This window comes from Carettochelys insculpta, chromosome 15 (assembly GCF_033958435.1).
Source record: "Carettochelys insculpta isolate YL-2023 chromosome 15, ASM3395843v1, whole genome shotgun sequence".
Lineage (NCBI taxonomy): Eukaryota > Metazoa > Chordata > Testudines > Carettochelyidae > Carettochelys > Carettochelys insculpta.
This window is the reverse complement of record NC_134151.1, coordinates 3,338,333-3,360,134: the sequence shown is the minus strand read 5'-3', so window position 1 is coordinate 3,360,134 and position 21,802 is coordinate 3,338,333. Positions and strand designations below refer to the sequence as shown.

Sequence of the window (21,802 nt, the reverse complement as noted above, 5' to 3'; positions counted from 1 at the left end):
AACCTGCCTGCTGCCCGGGGGGGCCTGGCCCATATTTGCTCCCTGTAGAACGGGTCCGGGGTCTGAGCAGCTCCTCCTGCTCCCCTGCGGCCAGGCACCCGGCAGGCCAGGCCTTGGACTCGCGCCTGCTGCAGTACTGCAGTGCCGGGCGCGGCCCGGGGACCATCCCTCAGGAAATGTCTCTCAGCGGGGAGGGGAGCGGCACCAGAGCCTGCTGGCACGGCCTGGGGGGATGCAGCTGGTGGCTGCGGGGCGAGGCCGACAGGCGAGGTCAGAGCGAGGCCCCATGCGGCCACAGGAAGCCTCTCCCCTGGGCCAGGCTGTCTCCAAACCCGTTCGCTGGAGGGCTGACAGCACAGCCCAGGCCCAGCCTCAGCCGTGCAGGACGGAGAGGGAAGTTACGCGGCGCTTGTCCGTCTCCCTGGGCGGCGCTCAGGCAGGGACGGAGGGCGTGACAGGTGGCAGGCTGGATGCACCGACTGACCCGCTGTGCCGCCGCCCTAGCTGGGTGAGAGGATGGAAGACGCAGCCACGTAAACGGGGAAAACCAGTACGGTTGCTGGGGCCTTTTTCTCTTCTCACGCCACCTGTAGCCTAGGACAACGCTGCTGGGCCTGGCCCTGGCTCTGAGCCAGCATCCTCCAGCCCAGCATGCCGAGAAATCTTTGTGCTGGGCGTGTGGCTAGGCAAAGGGGTGCTTGGGCAAGATGTCCTGGTGTCCAGCTGAGGCTCAGTGCTGTGGATGGCTGCTGGGGGTGCGGGAGGGTACCAGAGTCCAGGGTGTCTAGGGCCCGGGCCATCGGCCCCAGGATCGGGGCAGCACAAAGGTGACGTGAAGCTGCCTTGTGTCGTCAACCTGTGCGGAACACAGCTCAGCCGGAGCAGAGGATCAGGGGCCCTGGCTTTGGTGGGGTTCCTCCTCATTTTCCCCCAGGGGAGAGGGGAACCCAATCATTGGAAGGTGAGCAGTGCCAGGCCCTGAGAGGCCAGGCTGTTCCTTTGAGAGCCACCATGGGGATCCTTTAACTGATGGAGCAGAATAACTGATCCTAGGCCAGGTCCGTGCCCCGTCGGTTCGCTCCTTGCAGGGAGCTGGAGAGCGGCTTTGGAAGACACAGTCGCTTGGGGCACTACTAATTGTCCATTGTTTTCTACTTCCAGAGCCGAATGTTTTGTACCAGAGCTGCAGACCCTGCCCCTGCACTGAGGTTGCCCTGAAGACCCCAGCGGCAGCGTCGGAAAGATCTCCTCCTTGGTTATAATTATTTCAATTTTGGTGGTTGGTTGGTTGCTTTGGTTAGTTGCCGCCGTGAGTGGGGCTTGGCTTTTTGGTTTGGTTCTGGTTCTTTTCACACCATGTCTAATCCTGGGGCCCCTCACGATGCTGGTAACAAGCCCAGTGCGATGGACAGAAAGAACCAGGAGGACTCACAGCCCCCCGTCAGCTCCGAACGGAGGAACAAAAGCGGGATCATAAGCGAACCTTTGAACAAAAGTCTTAAGAAGTCGCGCCCGCTCTCCCATTACTCTACCTTCAGCAGTAGCAGTTTGGTAAGCGAACACTCGGAGAAAGGCGCCTCCTTAGCTAATGGCAACGAAGCAGCAACTGCGGATAAAAGTCACTCTACCTCAAAGCACAAAAACATCTCTAATATGCTGAGCAAATCAGACCGGGCATCGGAAATCTCAGCAGAGGGACAGCTCAGCCTACAGCAGTTTGCTCAGTCCACAGAGATGCTCAAAAGAGCGGTACAGGAGCACATTCCTTTACCGACCGACCACGGGACTGGTCTCTCTGATATGGAGGCGGTGGCAGCTGCAGAGACAATGAGCAACCCAGCTGATTTTCCTTACCTGGGGGCGTTTCCCATAAACCCCGGCCTTTTCATTATGACCCCCGCTGGCGTGTTTCTGGCAGAGAGCGCGCTCCATATGGCCGGCTTGGCCGAGTACCCGATGCAGAATGAATTGGCATCTGCCATCAATTCGGGGAAGAAGAAACGGAAAAGATGCGGGATGTGCCCTCCGTGCCGACGGCGGATAAACTGCGAGCAGTGCAGCAGTTGTAGGAATCGCAAAACTGGCCACCAGATTTGCAAATTTCGCAAATGCGAGGAACTCAAAAAGAAGCCGTCTGCAGCGCTGGAGGTAACTGGCCGTCGCCCGACGTCCTAACCTTCCTTGTGGGCTTCTCTCCTTTGGATGTTGGTAGAGATGATAAATTCTGGGGGCTTTTTCCTTCCTTGTAACAATCCTTGCCTTTAGCTTCACCCCCAAATTGGCAGCAATCCCCCTGCCACCCCATGCTGGTCGACTGTACGTAGCAGGAAAGTCACCTTGCCACGATAATCACAACTCTCTGTAGATTTGTAGCCTTTCTCTTGACTCCCACAGGAGCTGTTGAGCGGTGATACCCCCTTGCTTGTATCGCATGGGGCACGTCTCCCAGTCGCACCTGCCAGCTCGCTAGCCATTGCTTCGCACACTTCCTGAGTCAGTAAGCCAGTCAAGGGAATGAGGGCGTGCCCCCAAACCTGCTGAAGTCGGGGGTGATCGTTCCAGGGAAAGCAACGGGGTTTTGGATCGGGAACTAAATTCTTGGCTTTTCAGGTTCTCGAGCAGGGGCAGTTAATAATTCATGCCGAGGGGCTACTCCATGAACTTTGGCCCGAGTTGCGGGCTAGTTCGAGCCTTGGGCAGAAGGGTTGGTGCTGGGGGCTACAGAGAGAGGCGAAGCGAGCATGAGTGTGAAAGAGAAACACTTTGGGTGTGAGAGACAGACATTGTGGCCCAGATTGTGCACTGCAGGGTGTATGTGATGGTCTGTGCGGCACAGCCTGGGGGTGTGTGACGGTGACACAGGGTGCTGCGCTGGCTGCTGCTGGGTAAGTTTCAGCGAGAAGCTGCCCTCTGGCTCTTGGAGGGAAACCTGTCCTGCTCTGTCGTCTCCCCCAGCCCCTCGCTGCACTCCTGAGTGAGTCACTGACCGGCCATGCCTCACCCTGGAGCAGCTCCCTCTCCCTGACGCCTGCTCTGAAGAGGTGGGGTCCTGGGGCAGGGGAACCCCCTGACGTCAGCACTACCCTCCCTCGGCACAGCCAGCTCGACTGCAGACCGACCGAGGTGGGGGAGGGCCAGCTGACCACCTGCTGCAGGCTGTAAGCGTGCACGCTCTGCTCAACGGCTGGCCAGGCCGGAGAGAAATGCTTGATGGGCAGATCCGGCTCCCGGAGTTGACATTGCCCATCCCTGGTCTATTGGCTTCCCCCGTGTCTGGTTGCAGAGTGTCTCCTGGGAGTTGCTGGGAGCCAGGGTGCTGTGCTCCGTTCCGGATTGGGTCCTTGGTCTTTGCTCGGGCAAAGGCTCGTTGAGCCGAGCGGGAGTTTTGTCTGAGTGAGGGTCAGCGTTGAGTGCTGGAAAAAAGCTGCCCCCCACATGTCCCGCTGGGGACTGCGGATGGAGCGGGGTTCTTACCCCGGAGCCCCTCTGTGCGGCAGAGTGGATCGAGTTCTCAGATGTGTCCGACATTGCACCAGCGCTTTCTGGCTCAAAGTGAGAACCCAGTTGTTCCCAGGCAACCTCAGCTGAAATGATGTGAAAAAGTAGGTCTGAGTTAGGCACATGCAGTCCTCAGGGCACGTTTCAGACATGAGATGGCAACAAACCACCTGCTTTATGGTTAACACCAATGTGTAGTCACCTATTCACCACTCTAGGCATCCCTTAATAAACGAAAAGGTGGGACCTGGGCTTGAGCACGTCCCTTGTGTTGGCATTTTGTATCATTGGATGCTCTCCCCATGGACCTGTCTCTGTATTTTGGCTTTTTAAAATAGATTCTACCCTTGGGTGACCGGGGCTTGTGATGTGCCACTGAAGAGGGGCAGTTCACCTGCTGCTCAGCTTCTTGCTGGAATTTGAAATCCTAGAAGATCTGTCACATGGACGCCCTCGGCTGATCAGAGATGTTTTCTGATTTCCGCGAGCTAGTTTTGTGCAGGGATTGGGGCAGTGCTTTACAAAGCCCTGGCAGGAGAGCGATGTAGGTAGCAACAAAAACAAGCTCTTGCATATCCAGGATGCAACCTTGACCTGGAAGAGTTATGTGGACATGAGGGAACTGATTCTTCCTGCCGTTTCTTGAGCAGAAATGGCTGAAACCTGCGTGCATTGTGCTGCAGACTAGAGGCTGGGTTGAGACTGCAGAATAAAGTCCTTTGTATGTTCCCTGTCATCCAAAGTTGAGTTTTGGTAGTTAGGCCACTGTTCCAGCTGCGTGCCTTCCTCCTCCTCCTGCTGCTGCCGAAGTTTGCTCCTGTGAAGCCGAGGAAGGTTAAAAACATCTTTGCTGCAGCTGAAGTGGCACGACGTACCAGCTGCATGAATATTACGCAAACTCTGATGTCTTCCAAGAGAGAGCTTGCGTTTTCCTAGCAACATACTAAGTTTTCAATTAGCATCAGCCCTGAATGAATAGTGAAGGGGGGAAAAATCTATTTGGGTGGCGGGGGCTGGGGTGCTGGAGTCTTTCAAAAACCGCTGTATTGCTAAATTATATTCTTGTTCTCATTTGCTGAGTCGGTGATCTGGAAAAAGAGGGGCGGGGGGAAAGTTAATCTCTTCTGAAGAGGCCTAAAGCAGGTCAATTGATTCCCCTGCTCTCATTCGGCCGAAAAGGGGTTTTTACAGCAATATGAGTTCTGTGGAAGTTAAATAGCACGGGCAGCTGGGAACGCTGGCCTGGTGATTTGTTTCCTGTTCCAGGGCTGAGTGGAAAATTGGAGTCACTGGAATTGGGCATTAAATTTACTGTTTGGGGCATGTGAGTGGATAGGCTGTTTTCCTTCCCAAGGGAAGGCGGGACGACGTTTAGGAGAGAAGTAGGGCAGGTGACTCAGTGGGAATTCCAGGAATGGCCTGATCCTTGGCTCTCATGTTCCAAGTGAGATTCTATCCTTTGGAGAACTAAGGACCATGCGGCCCCCAGAACAGGGAGAGCACTCAAACGCTGCACATTTATGGCCACTCTTCCCAGGACATCACCCCAGAAATGCATTCTCAGGTGTGCGTGTAGGTGAGGACAAGCTGAAAGCCTACGTGCCACCTGCCAGTATGAGATGGCCATCTTGCACTCTTTAAGGCAACCCAATGCCTCCCCCACTCCCTGGACGCTGGTGGAGCTGAGGGTGGTGGACGGGATGGAACACAACCTCTCCTGACCCTCATCCTTCATCTCTTTCCTGATGCAAATTCTCCTCTCAGACTTTGTCATCTCCATAATGCCAGACGACTTTGGGAAGTCTCCCATGTTTCAACACGATCTCTTGGTGACTAAACGTTCACCGGCGCCACCCATCGCCCTTGGCCAAAGTCCTGCACCAAGCTCCTGCACCACCGTTGTGTCCTGCTCGCTGTCTTGGCTCATGAGCCCTCTCCCCAGAGGTGGTAGCAAGCGCTTTGGGTGCAGAGGCATTGCTGGGGTTGTGAACCGTGTTGGTCCCTGGTTTTGTGAGATGACCTTAACGTGGAGGGGTGGCCTGCTGTGTGAGTGAAGTGGTGGGGTCTGGGCTAGTCCTGCCCAACAAAGACCTGCAGGGCCAGACCCAGGGAAAGGCCTGACGTGTCCCTTACTCCTGGCCACCGTGGGTGGGATGGAGCCATCCCTAGAGCAGGTGGGAAGGGGTTTGGGGAAGGAGGAGGGAAAGACAGAGAATAAGGTCCTAGAGAGCCCCCAGATCCTAACGCCAGGCCTGGCTGTCTGCTGCTCTGCATAACCCCAGCCATGCCCTGACTCTGGGCTGCTGAGCACAAGGCCTGGGTTTGATCCCAGGGACCAGGAGCGATGGAGTTGCTGAGCTCCTCACGAGTGCAACAGCTTCAAGCCACTCAGCAGCAACCCCTGTGCCTGAGGTGGGGATGGCATTGAGAGGCTCCAGGCCCTCTAGCTCCCTTGGTTAAGGAAGGCTGTGGTGAGGTGAGGCCCTGGGGGTTGAGGCAGGAGGGAGAGAGAAGCTTCTCCAGGAGAACTCCCTCCGGCAGCCGGCAAGAGGGGCACAGCTGGGGATGCATGTCCACCTCCAATAAAAGAGTCACTTCCGGCCTCTACAGTGGCATAAAATAAGCCCCCCTCAGCATCACCGTCGTTCTCCCTGTGCAGGGCAGGCCGCCCAAGGGCCGGGGAGCTGCTAGCGTCCCAGAAAAGCCCTCCCCTCCCTGACCGTTCAGTGCCACGCTGCCGTCACCAGCCACGTTGGGACTGCCCTGCCCAGCCTCTGCAGAGCGTTGCTGCTCTCGCAGGTCGCATCCTGGCACGGACAGGGCCACAGTCAGCAGGTGCTGGGCTCCTGTGACCCCATGGGAGTGTCAGAACGTAGCTAAGAATGGCCACGCTGGGTCAGACCAGTGGCCCATCTGGCCCAGCATCGTCCGCGCCAGGTGCTTTAGCGGGAATGAATGAAGGGCCTTGCGCAAAAGGTGTTTCCCCCAGAAATCCTGGCTGGGGTGCAGGCCTCACCTTGCTCCCGAGGGACAGCACTTCCTCCTGGTGTTGCAGACCTGCTGCGCCCCTAGCACAAAAGCACCAGTTCCCTGGTGCTCCAGGGTCTCCTTCAGCGACTCGACTGCAAACTGCGGAGGAGTCGGGAACCCCAGCGTGTGCCCTGTCGCCCACTGAGCCCCCAGGTGCATTTGCCCAGAAAAATGGCATCTGTGCGATGGGCAGGAGGGACTGGCTTATCGGCTGCTGGAAGCACCCAGCAGCCTATTGTGGGCCCCCCAGCGCGGTTTCTGTTGTAGGCAGGCCAGCGGGTGTGTGCCCAGGACTAGCCGTGGATGGATCACGCTATCCAACCTGCAGACAGGCTCAGCTGACCCGGTGACAGCATCCGCATGTGTCAGCCGGCTTGGCCTGAGCGCAGCTCCCCGCGTGATCCAGCCGTGTTTGCATTGGATTGTGGGGCAATCTGGGCAGCTGTCTCATAAGGCTTCAGCTGGTAGGGCCAGAGCAGAGGCTGAAGAGGGACTTTGGGATCCACAGGGCAACTTGTGAGCTCACTGACCGCTTGTGAGCACAGGGGAGGAACCGCTCTGGAGCCCAGGTAGCCCCAGCTGTTGTACAAGCACCCTTCTTGTGAGCCGGCTGAGAACGCAGCACAGCCCGTGGCCAGGCGTCGTGCCGGCACACCCCAGCACAAGTTGTCTCACGGCCGGGGGGCCAAACTCGCTGATCCACTGCCATTCCGGGATGGCCCTCGTTGCTTCTGTATTTCCTGGCGTCAGCTGGCATCAGGCCCCCGCTCGGCCTCCGGCTTTGGCGGGTGGCATTTCGGCCCTGCATTGGGCAGCCACTGCAGCGTTTGCATGGGGCTGGCGCAAGAGAAGAGAGGCCCCCTCCAGAGTGGGGTGGGTTGTGTCTAGGACCTCCAGCCGCATGCAGATCGCCCTTCCCAAGCTGGCAAAGGGGAGGCAAACTCAGAGGTGACGCAGCGACCCAGCCTGACTTCGCCCCACCCACAGGCACGCCCAGGCCCTCACACCCGGCGCATGCCTGTTCCGTGCACCCCAGAAATGAGCCGCACAAAAATAGCCGATGCACTGAGGCCCCTATGAACATGCAGCCCTGAGTGCCTGCAGCTCCCCTGCCGAGACGGGGTGGCCTCAGCTGACGTATGGCGTTCCCCGGCGTGCTGCTGGCGTACGCTGTCTCCCGTCGATGCTAGTACCTGGAAAGTCCGGGGATGCAAAGGCCGCTGGTGTTTTTCTCCCTGCTGGGCTGCTACAAGTGCACCCTGCTCCTCCGGCAGGCGTTGCTGGAGGCAGGGACGCGTGCACAGACAGGCGCCCGATTGAGAGCTTATGGCAACATCGGAATTGCTCTGCTCGATAAGCTTAGTGGTCCATCTAATCCAATATGCAGTCCCTGGCAAAAGTCCCCATCTGTTGCTTCTGAGGCAGGGGATAAGCCCCAACTGCTGCCCCGGGGCAGCCCACCCTGCCTCGCTCGCTTGGGGGCTGCTGGGGGACGTGCCGATGTACATCAGTAGCTGTAGCCAGCTTGGCTCTGCAGGAATGCAAGGAGAGGGGTTTAACTGGTACATTTGGCCCTGTATTACATCTCCACCAGCCCAGAATCCAGGCCTAGTCCCGCCCTGCCTGCCGGGTGTCTCACGTCCTAGCAAGCTTATCTGGTGTTGGTGTTTCCGGTCTTTCTGCTGTTATAGGAGGCAGTCCCCGGCATCGCTTCCTGCTGCTGGTGAGTGGATCTCCTGCAGAATCCAGGCTGGAGGGGCCGTCAGCCCAGGTGCACGCTCCTCTGTCTCGCTGGGGTGGCCTGGGAAAAGCTGTCCTCATTCAGTTCCCTGCCCGGAGGCTGACTCCCTGATGGTCTCTTCTTTAAAGGGTGCACCTCCGAAATGGGTCTCCTACGATGTCTGTTATTTCTCTCCCCATGTGTTGTGGTGCGATGGGGCCTCAGGGGTCAAGCTGGGGCTGAACTTGGAAGCAAAACCCGTGGCTGAGCAGGAGGTAGTGTCCAACGTGGTTCCTGGAGCGTTGCTTAGAGCAGGCATTCTGAGACAGTGTAACCCCGAGGCCTTGGCTGTTGGTGGCCGTTTAAAGATCCCCTGGTGCTTTCTTCAAGATCTGGGATGTGGGGAGGGGTTGCCCCCAGGGTCCCAGGCTGAATAATTAACTCCCACCCACTCACATGCCTTTTGCAGTTTAGGATAGGACTGGCCATGCTAGGTCAGGCCAACGGTCTAGCTAGTCCAGCCTCCTGTCTTCCAACATTGGCCAGTGCCAGGGGCTCCCTGGGGAAGGAACAGAAGAGGCCATCTTCAAGTGATCCATTCCCTTCTGGCCATCAGAGGGCTGCTCATAGCAGGGGGTTCCTTGCCAGACTGTCTTGGCCGATAGCCACCAATGGACCTCTCCTCCTGAATGTATCTAATTCTGTTTAATCCCAGTTATAGTTGTGGCCTTCCCAGCGCCCCCTGGCGAGGAGTTCCACAAGTTGGCTGTGCGACGACATTCCCGTCAAACCCCACCCTCTGCGTTGGCCTGGAGTCCTGGAGGCTGTCTGTGTTTCGCGGACCACTGCCTCAGTGCAAGGGGCTGCGGTGTAAAGCCCCTGCGGTGTTTGCCCTTTAAAGTGATCAGGTTTAATAAAGCCGGGTGGTTCAGAGGTCCCTGACTGGCAGCAGACATGGTTCTAATCTTGCCTCTGTCACTTCCATTGGGCCAGTCCCAGCTTCCTGTGTGGCACTGTCTCTCTAGCTGTAACGGGATGAGGGTGCGTGTGAGCCCTTTGGTACAGCGTGGTACCACTGAACGGCAAACGCTCGGGATTCCCGTCTGTATCTGGTGCGTGAGCTGTGAGTCGACCAGCAGGTCGTCTGACAGGTGCCCGGCCGGGCCCAAGCGCACTGCTCCTTTCTGCCATCTTCAGCTCTGTCCCTCGCTTTCTAATTTGCTGATTTCCCAAAGGGCTCCAGCCTCGCTGACTCTTGAATGGCCTGAAACGGAGGGGAGGTTTGAGGCAGACTCAGCAGTCAGCGTGAGGCTAGAGTGGCTTTGTAAAGGCGAGTTACCTTGCCAGGCCAGCTGTGCTGGGGAGGCCGGACGGCCTTTTCTGTAGCTGGCTCAGTGGAAGCTGGACATTGTGATCTACATCAGACACGGGGGAAGCAGGAGCTTGTTTCATTGTGTCTGGAACAGTACGTGGCAGGCTGGAACAATCGCAGAGCTGCTTTTCCAGATGCCCTTTCAGGAGCAAGGGTTCAGTGGAGCGCCTTCCCGCCTCCCGGTCGGCCGAGGGAAACCCTTCTCAGATGAACCCGGGTGGGGGGAGGAGAGCTCCCTTTCCCTGGCGGGCACGCTTCCTTTTTTCACATTAAAAACTGCCGTTGGGCGCTGGGTCAGGGAGTTCTCAGGCGCAGCGAGTTTGTTGGGTCTCAGCTTGGTGTCTTGCAGTTCTTTTGTCCTTCTCACGACCCTAACCTTCTGGCTTTGCCCGGCGGGAAACGAGGGACGGGGTGCTACCTGCACCCTGAAAGCCAGGTAATAACCCAGCTGCCTCTGGCTGAAAATACGCCTCCCTTTCTGTCCCTGCAGATGGGTAGGTAGCTGGGCAAAGCTGCCGGGGGTCGTCTGCACAGTGAAATGCCATTCGTTTGAAACGAGGGTGCTGATCGGTAGATGTCACCTGAATCTCCTGTTGTAAGGAACTGCAGCAGAGAGGCTGGGGTTGGGGCTGAGCTGCGCACGGTTTTTTGCTGCAGTCGCTAGCCTAGCTGATGGTTGTGAATTCCCTGGGCGCGCGACAGAGCAGACTTACGCCAACCGTTTCTGTTCCTGCCTTTGAAATGCGCCCTATGTTTTTAAAAGGGCCTATAGGCCGAGTCCACATGGGCATTTTCTTGCAGCAGAGAATGGCCATAGCTGACCGCAGCATGACTGGGGGCGCAGACAGGACTGGGGCTGAACTGGCTCAGAGCAGGACCGGCAGTGCCAGCTGCATTTCCCTAGGGGGAGGAGATTAAGACAAACTTTGCCCAGGACAAAGACCAGAAGGGCCCTGGGCCGCTCGCTCGCTGGGTACCAATGTGCAAACCAGGGTCCGGTTCTGAGCTGTGCTTCCCGAGCTTTCTCGGTGGATCCAGCCCTGACGGCTGCGCTTCCTGCTTCATCTCACTCAAGCACACCTCTGCCCGTGGGCGTTCGCCTGAGCAAGGCTGGGTCCTCTGCCTGGCGGGCCAAATTTCCAATACTGACATGCACCTTTCAGCCTTAGTCAGGATAATACAGGCACAACTGGTTTTTCAAAGTAGCTGAGCAGGGTTTCCTCTAATTTTTCCCATCGGGGGGTGGAATAAATTTTGTTATGTGCACCGAGGCTTGGGGGAAGTGCACCCCCGGTAGAAACACGTGCTGCTGGCTGGGCACTCTGCTGATCAGCTGGGCAGCACCTGAATCCCTCCTGGGCAGCTTCCCAAGTGCTCAGCTTACAGGGAACACTGGTTTCGATAGCATTTTGATGGGTACTCAGCACCTCTGGGAAGCAGGTTGTGGCTCATCACTGGGATTTAAGAAGCTTGACATTGGGCAGCTGGCTGTGAAAGTTTTGGCTCAGGATTTGGCCCGCTGGTTGTCGGGGGCGCTGAGCCCCTTCTGGACCGTGCCTGGTGAGATACAGTGGGCAAAGGCAGACAGTGTGTTGCAGCCAACCAATGTGGTGGGAGCGACTTCCCTGGCGAGCGCAGCGCGGTCTGCATGCTGTCACAGAGTGACACACGGGCCCCTTGGCAGTTGCTGGCTCCCTTTGTGCCCTAATCAGCAGGCAGACAATGGGACGGTTGAGGGCGAAGTGGCCAGCTTGGAACAGGAGGAATTGTGCATTGTTTCCAAAGCCTTGCAAGGGGGGAGCGAGGGGGCCGAGCCCCAAAATTAACCGATTCCCTCCCGGCTGGCGTTACAAAGCTGCTGTTTGTTTTCCCAGCCCGGGCAGATCTTCCTCTTCTGTGGGGACTTTCCTGTCTCCTTCTTTTTTCCCCTTCCCAAAGGCCGCGACGCCCAAAAGGCGCAAGCGTCCCCAGCAGGACAAGTCGGGAAGTAGAGTAAGAGAGCCCCAAAGACAATGGAAAGTGAGTGCGGGGCACGTCCCAGCGGGGAGGGCCGCACACACCAAACACACTGCATGTTGTCATGCCTGGCTTGGACTTAGCTGCCTTTAATCACCTTACCAGGTGGTTGGGTTTGCATTACTGTCGACTGAGACCTCTTTGACAAGGTCCCTGGCATAAACCTGGTGTTCCCTGGAGACCCCTTCCCTGCCCGACAACCTGGCTGCAGGGCCAGATTTTGCAAACCCTCCTCGTTCGGGCTGCACATTGGGCTGGGATTTTATCCTTGAGGAATAACGGGGCTGGTTTCATACAGTCCGAGACCTCAGGAGGTCACTGAGACCAGGCCCCTGCCCAAAACAGGACCAACCCCGACTAAAGTATCCCAGCCAGGGCTTTGTCCAGCCAGGACTTAAAAACCTCTAGGGATGGAGATTCCACCACCTCTCTCGGCAACTCATTCCAGTGCTTCCCCACCCTCCTGGGGAAATAGTTTTTCCTTATGCCCAACCTAGACCTTCTGCACTGTAACTTGAGACCATTGCTCCTTGTTTCCTGAGGCAAGGTTTCCAGGACCAGCCCAAGAACGACAGCAGGATTGTGTGCTGAGCCAGAGGTATTCTGCAGCAGCTGGGCTTCTCGCGTGCTCCTGACTCTTAACGTATCCCTGTTTTCTTCTCTCTCTCTTTCCAGAAGGTGATGCTTCCGACAGGAGCTGCATTCCGATGGTTTCAGTAGGAATGAGAATTCCAAAGCTCTGTCATCCAAGTGCAATGTCACTGCTTGCTTGTGTTGTCTCAGGCAAGGAATTTTTTGGCTGAAAATGAATGGATGCACCTGTCTCTCTTTAGAACCAAAAATATTTTCTCGCAGATTTCATTCCTGTTTTTATATATATATATTTTCGCGTTTGTTTTAACATCTCCAAGTCCTAGTAAAACATTTAACTGCTTTTCAAATAATAATAATAATAATAATAATAATAATAATAAAATCCCCGGATCTGTAAAGTACCAAGACTTACTAGACAGAGTATGGACAATCAGTTTCTTTCTGTGTTTTGGTGTTGATGTTGTTTATGTGTGGAAGATAAAGTTCTTGTGTAGAGAATGTAAATTTGCAGTAACCTTTGAAAATCTAGTTACTAATAAGCACTACTGTAATTTAGCACAGTTGTTTAATTACACCCTCATTTTAGACTTTTTATTTGATTATTTCCCATCATAAAATAGAGTGGCTAGTTTCTAGAATGCGTCAACTTCATGTTTATAAATGAGAATATGTTGAAAACGATGTAGTTTCCCTTTTCCTAACCATTCACGGATGTAAGTTTAACCAGCAAGAAGTTTGGTATTAAAGGTGAAAGGAAAATTGCTGCAAAATGGGAAGTCTTGGAAAAAAAATCCTTGTTAGTTTATTAATATAGAACAAGAAGTGCTGCATACAGGGACCACAAGACCCTGACTGCAATGGTTTACTTATAGAAATCATTTTTATAAAGTTACTGAAGTTCTAAGAAAAATAAAAATGTATTGCAGGACCTGTGCTGAAGCAGTTATGAAAACTAGTATTTCTCTTACGTTCAAATCCCAGGCTCTGCAGCTCTCTCTACATCAGTAAATTGAAATGCTGTTTGTAATGTTTTAGCAGTCCAGGCTGTTTTGTGAATAAAATGAATGCATGTTTTGTGTCATGATTTACATCTTGGGTTTTTTCTGTCCATTTCTGTTGCACGCAGTTGTAAAAACAAAACAAAACAAAAAAAAAATCCCTTTTAAATATGTCGCTCCTTGTGTCATGGCATTTTCCTAAGTTTGCCTCTCTTGGCGTTCAGGGTTTGGAGTGTATTTTTGAGTTTTGTGTTTGGTTTTTGTTTTTTATCAGCAGATTAAAAAATAAATGAGTGAATTGTACATGTTTGCCAGTGCAAATGGAGCAATCAATCATTTTTTCCCTAAGGTTGCATATGTTACATCTTTAACCGGTTAGCTGATTTGCACATGTTCTGTAAAACACCTACTGTGTTAAATCAGGGTTTGTTACAGTATCCTTAGGAATCTAAACTAAACCGTGCTAGGCTTGGTGACTAGGATTTTCATTACAGGGAGCACACGGACGGCCACGCTACAGAATCCCTGGAAACTGACATAGGGTTGGTGGTGGTGGTGGTGAGTTTGCTGGGGAACTGCCAGCTTGTGCTTGGTGATGGAATGGAGGATGCAGTCCTTTGTGTAAATTGAGGCCGGATATGACAGGCAATGGTGGGGGTTCCTTGCGGAAGCATTTTGTGTTTGCCTTGGTAACCGGTGGCTGCCATCGCCGTAAGGTGGGTCACCACCAAGTGTCTTTGACAGTCCCATCTTCACGGACATGTGTAATAAGCGAATGAGGCAGCTCTGAAAGAGGAATCGAACGAAATAAACGGTGCCCCATCCTCATGCTTTCTCATCTTCTCCATTGACCCATCTTACCCCACCTGGCTCCAAAGCGCCCCCGTCACCCCCCGCAAGGAACAGGACTGGAATGCTGTTTCTTGGGTCCGTTCTCCCACATCTCCAGCTTTGGCCTGTGGGCTGGGGACCTGACCCAGCTCCCGGGGAGCTCGGCGGGAACGCTGTTGGTGGCTCCCTGGGAGTGGGACCTGGCTTTACCTGGCCAGAGCAATATTGTGCCGGTATCTGTCTCGTCCTTCCTCGCAGAGCTCTCTCCTGGCTGCGGGGCCCAGATGATCCCAGCTATTTACTGCAGGGACAGTTCTGACCCAGGGCACCCCTGGGTGCACAGGCTTTTCCAATGGCAGGAAACACAACAGGGTTATGCTGCTGAGCGTGGTCACTTGCTCAGTCTCCCTGTATTTAACCCTACAGGTCCTGTGGTTCACAGCTGGCTCCCGTACGGGGAATACCTGACCAGCAAGACCCGCCAGGTGTTTGAGCCTACCGGGTGTGCCGTTTGTTTTTGTAAACCAATACCATTCCCATGCCGCGGAGCACTGTATTCCGACTGGGTCTGTCTAGACAATATAAACTGGGGGCTTTGCCACAGCAGCTCCTTTACTAAGTGTAGGTGGCTGAATGTTCAATAAAGCAAATTTACTCTGTGCCCGCGAGTGGGTGAGTCTGATTTGGGGAGAATTAACCAGCGGGCGCGGCTGGCAGCCAGGGTCATCCCCCAGATCGCAGGGAGGGTGGCCACGCAGGGAGCTACAGGCAGCCACGGAGCAGCATCCCCGGGTTAATGGAGCTCGGACTCAGGCTTAGCAGTGTTCGGTGTAAGCTGTGCCTGTGTGAGAGAGATTCCAGCGCCGAGCAGCAGAGCGCCCAATGGTGCGCATTCACCACGCCTCCGTGCGCAGAAAAAATATTCCGCACATGGAGGGAAGCGATGAGCAGGACCGTTGCGTAACAGGTTTCGCTTTAAAACAAACAGCTGGGTAAGTTGCTGCGCGAGCTGAGCATGTTGCTGCCGGAGGAGCCCCCATGTCCCAGCCTCACGGTGTAAGGAGAGGCTGAGAGCTCACAGGGGTTGGAAGCCGTGTTCCCTGTTAGCTGGGCACTTGGGCGGCTGCTCAGGAGAGAGTCCAGTGCCGCCCGGCTGATTAGCAGAGCGCCCACAGCTAGGTCTGTGTGTTTCCATGGGTGGTGCCCATTCCTTGGTGCACATAAAATTTATTCCGCCTGGGTGGGGAAGATTAGTGGGCTGTTGGTTGGAAGTAGGCAAAATGCCCCCCCGAATGTCTCCGTGCTCAGGGTGGTAGCGGTGAGTCCTGGGTTGGGAGGTGTGCGTGTGGGGGCAGGGGAGGTCGCCTTCCACTTACACAGCAAATAGCAGCCACTGCTGCATACCTGGCCCCAGGGGCTTCTCGGCAGTGACTTTGCCTGTCTGGTCAATTGCAAGCAGGTACGTTACACCCTGCGCCCCGGCTCTGTCCTGCTGTCCTTCAGCCACGTGTATCCAGCTGCTCCTGCTCCAGGTGCGGCAGTCTGGCTAGCGTCACTGTGATGCCGTTCCTCTCCCAGCTGGGCTCAGGAGCAGCCTGGCAAGGTCCCAGCCGGAGCTGAGTCTGCCCCCGCCTGAGGCGTGAAGCACAGGGCCGCCCGCGAGCGGCGTGCGGAAGAGACGTTCGTGGGCGCTGCCTTGGCGGCAAACCAGGCGACCGGCGCAGGCCGAAGGGCTTTGCGGAGGGGCCTGCCAGCGTGCAGCCTCCTTAGCGAATGAGCAGTGTGGCCTGCCTGGTCCTGGCCGGGCTTCCCCCCCTCGTGCGCTGCAGGGCTGGCCTGGGCCTTTGGGCAGCCAGTGCTCCGGCGCATGCTTGCTGCAGTTCTGGGTGCATGCGTCACCACCAGCGCCGCCCAGCGATGGGGGCGGGGAGGGGTTGCAGCTGCAGCAAGCCACGGTCGGCTCCTGGGCCAGAGGGCGGAAGCGCTGTGGCGTGTAGGACAGGAATCCGGCTGTGTGGGGCTGGCAGCCGGGGGGCGGGGGGGCCTGACAGGGCTATTACAGCAGTGTCAGCTCCGGGTGACAAGCCTGGCGTGGCTACGGGTGACAGCCCAGCTCAGCTCAGGCCGCTTGTACTATGTGCTGTACAGCCCCATGGCAAGAGCCAAGCCCTGGCCTGCAGAACGGCCAGGCAGACCAGCCCGGGCAGGGCTGGCCCTGATGGGGCGTGGGGCCGGAACGCGCCCGAGGTAAAACAGTGTGTCAGTGGGTGAGCCGGTCCCCTCCCCAGCCCGGGCACTGCGTGGCCTACGGCACTGCCTCCCTGTGTTACTGGTTGCTTCCCGGAGTGCGCAGCACCCTGCGCTCGCTGCGCTAGCCACACTGCCAGCTCGTGGGAGGAGCTGAGGGACGCAACCCTGCTTCGCAGGCGAGGGGCAAACGAGGGGGCAGCCACAGACCCAGGCTCCCAGCCCTGGCTCTCACCACTAGTGCCCGCTGTCTTGGTGCACCACAGGGAGGTGACCCAGAAACGCTAGTTTCAGGCAGTCCGAGGAGAAGGTTTGGGGGCAATGCTGGGAGGGGCGGCGGTGGCAGCAGGAAAGGCAGCCAGTATCGGCTCAGCAGTGAGGGGGGTCACCAAGACCCCTGGGGCAGGGGCTGAGGCGGTTAGTCTAATCGTCACAAAGAGTGAGCCCTTCCAAGCAGCACGGCCCAGAGCCGCCACGGGCTTTAGGTGCCTAAGTCACCTGGGCTTGCAAGGGACACCTAAATTCCTTTGGAGCACTGGGGCAAAATGCCCGGCTGGGAGAAGGGCTTTCAGGGCGCCCTTGTCGCTGGGTGACCCCGAAGTCAGCCCTGGGTGAAGCAAGCCCAGGGCAAAGCCCCCAGCCTCAATGGTGACCTACATTGGTCGCTGCAGCCTGCAGGGGGATGGGATAGGCCGGGGGTGGCGGGGGGGGCTCCGCTGCGTGCAGTGAGCACAGTGTGACTGCAGTAACCGGGTAACGCTGGATCTGCGTGGATGTCCCTGGCATCAGTGGGCCCACTGCAGCGTCCCCTTCAGCCCCAGCGGAGCTAGCAGGAAAGGGGCCCCCACTGCAGCGAGCCCCCGGCTCCGGGGGCAGCATCTGCGGGATTTGCGCTGCCGAGAGGGTTCCAGGCCTCGCTCCCTTCCCCGCCCCTCGCCAGGCAGCTGGCACCGGCCCGGCTCTGCAGATGGCGCGGCAGCCGTGGACAGAACTGGCTACCTTACAGGTGTTTGATGGAGCTGCTCGTGCGCCAGCTGGGGCGGGGGCTCACCCCGCAGGCGGGCGAGCGAGCAGTCCATGCCCACTGGCATTCATTATAATGATCAGCCTCGTCCCTGATGCACGTGGGGCTGGAGCCAGGGCTACGCTCACGCTTTCTAGCCTGGCATCTCGTGCTTCTTTCCCTCCTGCTCCCGGCATCGGAGGCCCAGGGGAAGCCATTGGCTTGGCTGCAGCTCGGCGGGCGCAGGTGGCGGTACCAGCTGCATGCTCGTTCGCTCTCGCTGGCGCCAGCACCGCCCCCGCCGCAGCGAGTAAGCCGGGCAGCAGGGCCCGCGGCGTGGCCTGCTTGGCATCGCGGCTGCTGGGCACGGCCCACGGCAGCAGGAGCCTTGCCCAGGCAGGCTGCAGGGAGCGGGGCCCGGCCAGAGCATGGCCCTGGCATGCTTCCAGCCACCGGATGCAGCAGAGCAGCAGCTGACCCAGGTAAGGCCACAGCTGTGATGTGGCAGGTGAGTGCGCCCCCCCCCCCCGCCCCCGCTTCCCTGGCCCCTGCAGCCTGCAATGGATGAATCGGTCAGGGGTGCCCCAGGCTGGCGCCGCCCCCTGCCCCCAGCTCACGGGTTACACGGCAGCCAGGCCAGCCTGCACCGCAGACCCGAAGCACCATAGGGAGACTGGAGCACCTCACAGGACTGGCCCCCCCGGCGTCCAGCCCCAGGCCACAGCCCACCCACAGGGCCAGCCCAAGGCCTTCTATCACCCTTACCTGGGGCCTTATATGGGGAGAGGCTGAAAAGCTTGGGACTTTTCAGTTTAGAGAAGAGGAGGCTGAGGGGGGACATGATAGAGGGACATGAAATTATGACAGGTGTGGAGAGGGTGAATAAGGAGAAGTTAGTTACTTGTGCTCATGATACAAGGACTAGAGGACACCAAATGAAATGAATGGGGAGCAGGTTTAAAACTAAGAAAAGGAAGTTCTTCACTCAGCGCATAGTTAACCTGTGGAACTCCTTGCCAGAGGAGACTGTGAAGGCTGGGACTGTAACAGAATTTAAGAAAGAGCTAGATAAATTCATGGAGGTTAGGTCCATAAAAAGCTATTAGCCAAGGGTAGGAATGGTGTCCCTGGCCTCTGATTGTCAGAGGCGGGAGATGGGTGGTAGGAGACAAATCACTTAATTGTGTCTTTGGTCCACCCCCTCTGGGGTACCTGGCACTGGCCACTGTTGGCAGACAGGCTACTGGGCTGGATGGACCTTTGGTCTGACCCAGTCTGATGTAACCCTGCTGCCCGGCCCCAGCCACTCTCCCCAGCTCCCCCACACTCCCACTGCTGCTGTTGCTGTTTTGCCCCAGACATGGGCCATGCCCACTACGGGCTGCACCACCCCCTTTGTCGGCAAAAGCTGCGTATGTCCCTTGGCAGGAGCAAGTGCACAAGTTTGTGTGGCTGGCAGGCTGGGGCTTAGCAACGGGCCCAACTGGCACCCTCCCTTTGGCCCTTGTCCACAGCGTGTGGCTGGCTGGGAGAAATCTAGGGGACGGGGGTGCCAGAACGACCGGGGACATGAATAGGCAGCAGGTTTCAAACAAACAAAGGGCAGGATGTCTCTGCTCCGCACACAGCCAACCTGGGGAACTCCCCATCAGAGGAGTCTGTGAACACCAGGACTTCAACAGGGTTCAAAAAAGAACTAGCTACATTCATGGAGGACAGGTCCACCGACGGCTATAAGCCAGGCGGGGTAGGAACGGTGTCCTTAGCCTCTGTTTGCCAGATGCTGAGAATGGGCGACAGCAGATGGATCCCTTGTTCTGTTCGTTCCCGTTGGGGAGGCAGGACACGGGGCTGGATGGCCCTTTGGGCTGACCTGGTCTGGCTGTTCTTATGTAAGATGGTTACTGGGCCAGTGCCCCAGTGGGAGGTGGCTAGTCAGAGGGACCGCTGCCAGGGCTCTGCGGCAGCTCTCGGGGCCAGCCTGGCTGCTGGCTGCCTGACAACAACCCAGGTGGAGGGAGAACCTGGGGAAGAGGCAGATAAAGGGGCAAGGGGAGCCCCGGGCAGGCTGACGAGAGGGTGTTTGTTGGGGGCTAACGGGGCTGGCTGTGAGAAGGAGGATGGGTTGAGGGTGGGGGCTGGGTACAAGCCGAAGCCTGAGGCTTGGGGGATGGGATGGGATGGGCAGCGAGGGGCCTGGGGAGAGCAATGAAGGGAGCTGGGTGAGGTAGGGGTGGGAAGGCTTCGGACCCTTGGAAGATGGCGGGAGGCCCAGTGAGCGGGCGGGAGGAAGGGCAGTAAATTGACAGGGCAATGAATCGGACACGGCCCGAAAGGCAGAAAGGGTCACCCAGGCCGCCTGGAAGACAGGGCACCCGGAATGAGCAGAACTGCTGGGGCAGGAGCTCAGCGGTGAACTGGCTGGTGTCCAGGAGCTGCAGCCGCTAGAAAGGAGCTTGCAAGAACCGGAACTGGAGCAGGCAGGTGCATCAGCAGGAGCCGAGGTCGGTGCTAAGGGCTGCCCGACTCAGACAGGCGTGCGAGGGCTGGCCAGCATCCACTCCTGCCGGGCAGGAGAGCAAAGCACTCAGCTGCGAGACACCTCGGACATCTCCAGCCTTCAGAAGATCCCCAGGGCTCCCTCTGGCCTGGGTGCTGTTCACATGCAGTGTATCTTCCCACGAACTCGCTTTCACCCCCTTCCTGCAGCGTCTGGGCCCTGCAAGGCCATGGGCCCAGCTGTGGGGGAGAGGTGTTGTCTTTAAGAGTTTTTCTCCCCCGTTGCGTCGTCGGCTGGCTGATGGTGGCATTGAGCTGGGCAGGAGAATCTCTGGGTGCTGCAGTGATGTCAGGGGCTAGTTCCGCCAGGACGCTACCACCAGAGGGACACAGAGCTTCACCCACGTGGGCCAGGTTGCAGTGCAGTTTGGTACATCTGAGGATCATAAGAAGGGCCAGACTGGGGCAGACCAAAGGTCCATCTTGCTCTGTGTCCTGTCTTTCAACAGTGGCCAATGCCCGATACCCCAGAGGAATGAACAGAACAGGGAACCATCGCGTGATCCAGTCCCTGTTGCCCATTCCCAGCTTCTGTGCCAGGCACACCCATGCTGGCTCAGAGCCATTGAGGGCCCCAACCTCCATGAACGTATCTAGTTCTGTTCTGAACCCTGTTAAAGTTCTGCTCTTCGCAACCTCCTCTGGCGAGGAGTTCCTCAGGTTAACTGGGAGTTGTGTGAGTAAATACTTCCTTTTGTTGGCTTGAAACTTGCTACCTGTTAATTTCATTTGGTGACTGGCTCACTCCTGTGTTCTTGTGTCACTCATCTGTGCTGAGGTAGTACAAGCTGGTCCAGGCTGAGAGACCTAGTATTAGCTGGCCTGAGACCAGGTCTGATTTAATGAGCATTCACACCTTCAGCCGGCTTTGTGTCAGTAGAGAGGCGGCTCAGCCCCGAAAGGCACCCTTGGGAGCAAGGAGGAGACATCATGTCTTAGGGGTATTGTGGGGAGCTTGCACTGCAGCCCATCCCCCCACCCCAACATGCCAGTCCTAGGAGTGACTAGAGGGGGTCTGCCTCCAGCAGTGGTTAATCTGGCATCTTTTCAGCAGCATCATATTCACGCATATGTGCTCTAAATGGAGGAGTGTGGAGCCACCTCAGGTGAAATTAGGTGTTGGCCCAAAGCTGCCTGAGCTAGAGCAGGTCAAGAGATTGCTCCCAAGAGGGCCAGCTAATGAGAAAGCCATGAAGAATGATGTGAAAAAGTTATCGAGGAAAAATGAGAGCCTTATTGGGAAAAGTGAGGGGATGTTGGGGATTGCCAGTAGCAGCTGGCATGATTTCCACCCTAGCGTGTTAAGGGACTTTACTTCATTCGACAACCTCCTTGATGAAGAAATAAAAAAGCATTCTTGTAGCACTTTAAGACTAACAAAATAATTTATTAGTTAATACATTTTGTTAAAGTGCTACAGGACTGCTTTTTACTTTTGTGAAGACACAGACTAACCCGACTACTGCTCTGTGACTATCCTTGATGATGACTTTTGAAAAAAATCAGGGCAGCTAGTGCATTTATGGAGAAGGGGGAAAATGTGCTACTGAGCTTCACAAAGGGCAAAGACCTGTGATCCTGGCAATTACTATCCAATAAATCTAGTCTTGGCCCTTCTTAAAATAATGGAAAACATACCAGCATGCAAGCTGTATGCAAACGGAGGGTAAAGGACCCATGAGCCATCAGCAGCAAGGACGTATAAAGACTAAATACTGCCCGACAAATGCATTTTAAAAAGCATAAACAACGGCTGATGGCCGGGGCATGCAGGAGAGGTGCTATATCTTGATTTCTGTAAAATATTTGTCTTGTGTCCACTTGCCAAATTAATTGACAGGGGAATGAGATGAGATTGCACATGGATCATCAACTGGCTGAGGGCTGGAGGAGAAAGAACAGGTAATGCTACAACTGCAGTAAGTCAGTTAAAC

General features: G+C 56.4%; 1 protein-coding gene across 4 annotated transcripts in view; it reads left to right on the top strand.

Moving 5' to 3' along the window:
* The window catches only part of CXXC5 (CXXC finger protein 5), a 95,105-nt gene extending 81,535 nt beyond the window's left edge, over positions 1–13,570 (top strand). For all 4 annotated transcript variants that reach the window (XM_075009561.1, XM_075009559.1, XM_075009560.1 and 1 more), the window contains 2 exons: positions 1,162–2,148; positions 12,312–13,570. In XM_075009561.1, coding sequence (XP_074865662.1) covers positions 1,357–2,148; positions 12,312–12,356 — 837 coding nt within the window. In that variant the 5' untranslated portion in view covers positions 1,162–1,356 and the 3' untranslated portion in view covers positions 12,357–13,570. The remainder of the gene's footprint in view (positions 1–1,161; positions 2,149–12,311) is intronic.
* Positions 13,571–21,802: the final 8,232 nt, after the last annotated feature.